Here is a 3,095-nt window from a genome sequence, read left to right on the forward strand (position 1 = left end):
TTTTTTAATTTAAGTTATAACGGTGACTCCTTGCTGATCATTCCTTGGCATGAACGTGAACACCGAGCTAGAGACTGGAGCGAGGCGTCGGAGTGCAGGTAGGAGTGAGCCGACGCCCGGGCTCCCCGTCTCTGTGGGCGGGGCAGCGGGAGGCCCTGTGAAGCTCCGTGCGGTGTGTGCTCACCTACTCCACGGTGGTCCTTGATTTAGGGAGTCTGAGTGAAGTTTTTTTAAGAAACTTGACTTTAATCAGTTAAGTGAAAATTTTTGTAATGGAAAAACATTAAATGCTACAAAGGAATTATTCTAAAAATGATCCTTACACAGCTTTTTCATTTTGAGGTATTCCCCTTCAGTTTTTGACATACGCAGCTCTATTGTTTCATAGATGTTATTATGCATTGCATGCACTTTTGTTCTTGATTCAGTTGTAATTTTCAGTTTTATAAGATTTAACCTTGGAAAGTCTCAGAATGTGGAGGCATCAGGCATGTAGAAGAAGGTGGAGGAATCAGATAAATTCTCCTTCACTGTCTCTTTCATATTTTTTCTACATGAGATCAGAAGTTTATTTTTGAGACTCAAGAAATAAGCCTGAGAGCCTCTAGACTCCTGGACATGAGGCCTCGCACAGGGTGGGGATGGAGTGACGGGGTGGAAAATCCGGATACTTAGTGAACATTTATATTCTGAATGTTGACGCTCTGGTTCCCTTCCCTCTTCCTGCTGTTAGAATGCAGGCCTGTTCCCCAAGTAGAAGTTCGGAGACTTATTTTCTGGAGAAATGGAATAGACTCTGCGCAGAGGCCTCTAGAGACTGAGACATGACCAGGTGACAGTGAGTCCAGCACATGAGCAGGTCCCATCACACCTGCCGAGCTTCCTGGGCACCAGGGCTTGACTCCAGCAGGCGGAACAGCTGGACAGGAAACACAAACCGGACAGTGGATCGGAAAGACAGAGACCATGCGAAAGGGAGGGAGCTTCAAAAGTTATATCAATAGTTAGTATTACCTGGGAGATAAGAGATGACACGGCATTCGTGAAGTGACAGTAAGATTTTATAAAATACAGTGAACTAAGAGAACATGAGAAATTAAAAAATATAGTTGTATATAAAAATTAGAAGAGTTGGAAGATAAAAGCAAAAAAATTTATTAGAATTAGAGTAAAAATGTAGAACTAGATGATGAGAAAATATAAAAAAAACAAATCTAATATTAAAATTATAGACATTCCAGAGGCAACATAGATAATAAAGGGGAGGAAGTTATAAGAACTAATTCAAGACTTGCTCAGAATTGAAGGGTAGAGTTTTCAGACCGCAATGCCCACTACACGGAAGCATACCGTCGTGTCTTTCCAAAATATCAGGGATGCAGTCTTCCAAAGAGAAAACATGTTACGTAAAATGAATTGGGAGTCAGAATGACCACAGACATCTTCAGAACAACACTAGGAGCTAGAAGACAGTGCAGCAATTCGTTGAAACTTTTGAGGCCAAATGCTTTGTGATCTAGCCTTTTATATCTAGCTACGATCATTAATCAAATATAAGATTAGTCATGAAAGGTCTCATAAAATTTACCACCAATGTACACCTCATTTCAGGAAGCCATTATAAGATGTGCTTTCTTAAAATGAGGGAATAAATCAAGAAAAGGGAAAGCCGTTGGATTCAGAACAGGACTCTAACACAGGCAGTGGCAGAGGGAAGGCTGGGGTGGCAGCCAGCTGTGCTGTGGCCGGGGAGAGAGTGGCCCGCACAGACTGGACTAGGGGTCAGCGGGTCCTGGGTGCCTTCAAGAGCCAGGTCTCTTGGAAAAATTAAAACAATGGAACCAATATACTTGATCATTTGATGTATCTGATATGTTTGATCATTTGGTAAAGACTTTTATATTTTGCTGTTGATAGATCTTTTAGATAATTTGGGAAAAAATAGCAATGGATGCGTGTAAGTCAATGGGAGGGATGGGCAGACTGCAGACAGTTGTTAGCTCCAGAAAATAAAACGTGGTTCAAGAGGAGGAATGGTTATAATATACCATTCGGCCCAGGAGAAGATAATATTTGCATCATCATAATAATGTGAATAATTAGTGGTTTAATCCACATTGTGATATATTCATAATGGGAGGACGAGGTATAGGATTAGTGGGTGGTTGTGGTTTAAGTCAGCTAAATAACATGTAAAGTGGATAAATCAGGAAACAGTCACAAACACACATTGTTTAGACATGTGGAGGAAAAGCCAGGAAGAAAGCTGAAAGACTTCAATGTGGTGTAGAGGGGGCAAGGATGGTGGCCGTCGGGATGTGTCCGGGATTGCTGGCTTTTTATTTGATATGAGTCCTTTCATGCTTTTGGAATTTTGAAACCGCCTGTCTGTACCATCTGTCTGATAAATGAAAAATGAAAGCCCTAATCAACAGTGTGATTGTCGCAGGCGGAGTCTGGACGCTCCCTTTGTCAGCGGTGATGTTGGCCACGCCCCTTCACGTTGTACCTCGTGTGCTTGTATCTGAGTTAATGACATCACGTGTTCGTTGCCTTTTTCATTCCAGTGAGTTTTAGTGTAGTAGCAACTGAATGCTGAGCTTTTGTTATCATTTGCTTTTGAAAAATTATGTTTTACATTTAGTTTTCATATTTTATCAAAGTTGTATATATTTGCAAATAGATTAAGGAGTTAAAAGTTTTCTACAAAGCTCGTTTTTAAAAAAGCAAAAACTCAAACCCATAGTCCTTTGTTCCCTATCTTTTATATCCTGCTCACCAGAAGCAACTACTTTCAGTTCTTGTAGATGATTATTTTGGTGTTTACTCCCTGTCTCTGAGGCGCATAATTGCATAGCTGCTTCTTGATTTTTGAGTTCTGGCTATTATCTGGGCTTCCTAGGATGAAAGATTATGGTTTAGTTTATTTCTACTCCCTGTACCCTGCTCTTCATAGAGTGTTTATGACCCCCTGCCCCCAACTCCCCTTTCAAAATCCTTCTGTCATTTCAGTGGCATTTCAGGAGAAAGAGCTTAATGCATGGTATTTATCAGCTATATTTAATTGAAGTCCTTACTTATCAGTTGTAATGAGA

At 40.7% G+C, this 3,095-nt stretch overlaps 1 protein-coding gene across 1 annotated transcript in view; it reads left to right on the forward strand.

Annotated features, from left to right (window-relative positions):
* Positions 1-3,095, forward strand: part of NBAS (NBAS subunit of NRZ tethering complex) — a 302,133-nt gene that overhangs the window by 112,542 nt on the left and 186,496 nt on the right. The window contains exon 22 of the mRNA XM_019656632.1: positions 15-98. Coding sequence (XP_019512177.1) covers positions 15-98 — 84 coding nt within the window. The remainder of the gene's footprint in view (positions 1-14; positions 99-3,095) is intronic.

This window comes from Hipposideros armiger, unplaced genomic scaffold, assembly GCF_001890085.2.
Source record: "Hipposideros armiger isolate ML-2016 unplaced genomic scaffold, ASM189008v1 scaffold_0, whole genome shotgun sequence".
NCBI classification, from domain to species: domain Eukaryota; kingdom Metazoa; phylum Chordata; class Mammalia; order Chiroptera; family Hipposideridae; genus Hipposideros; species Hipposideros armiger.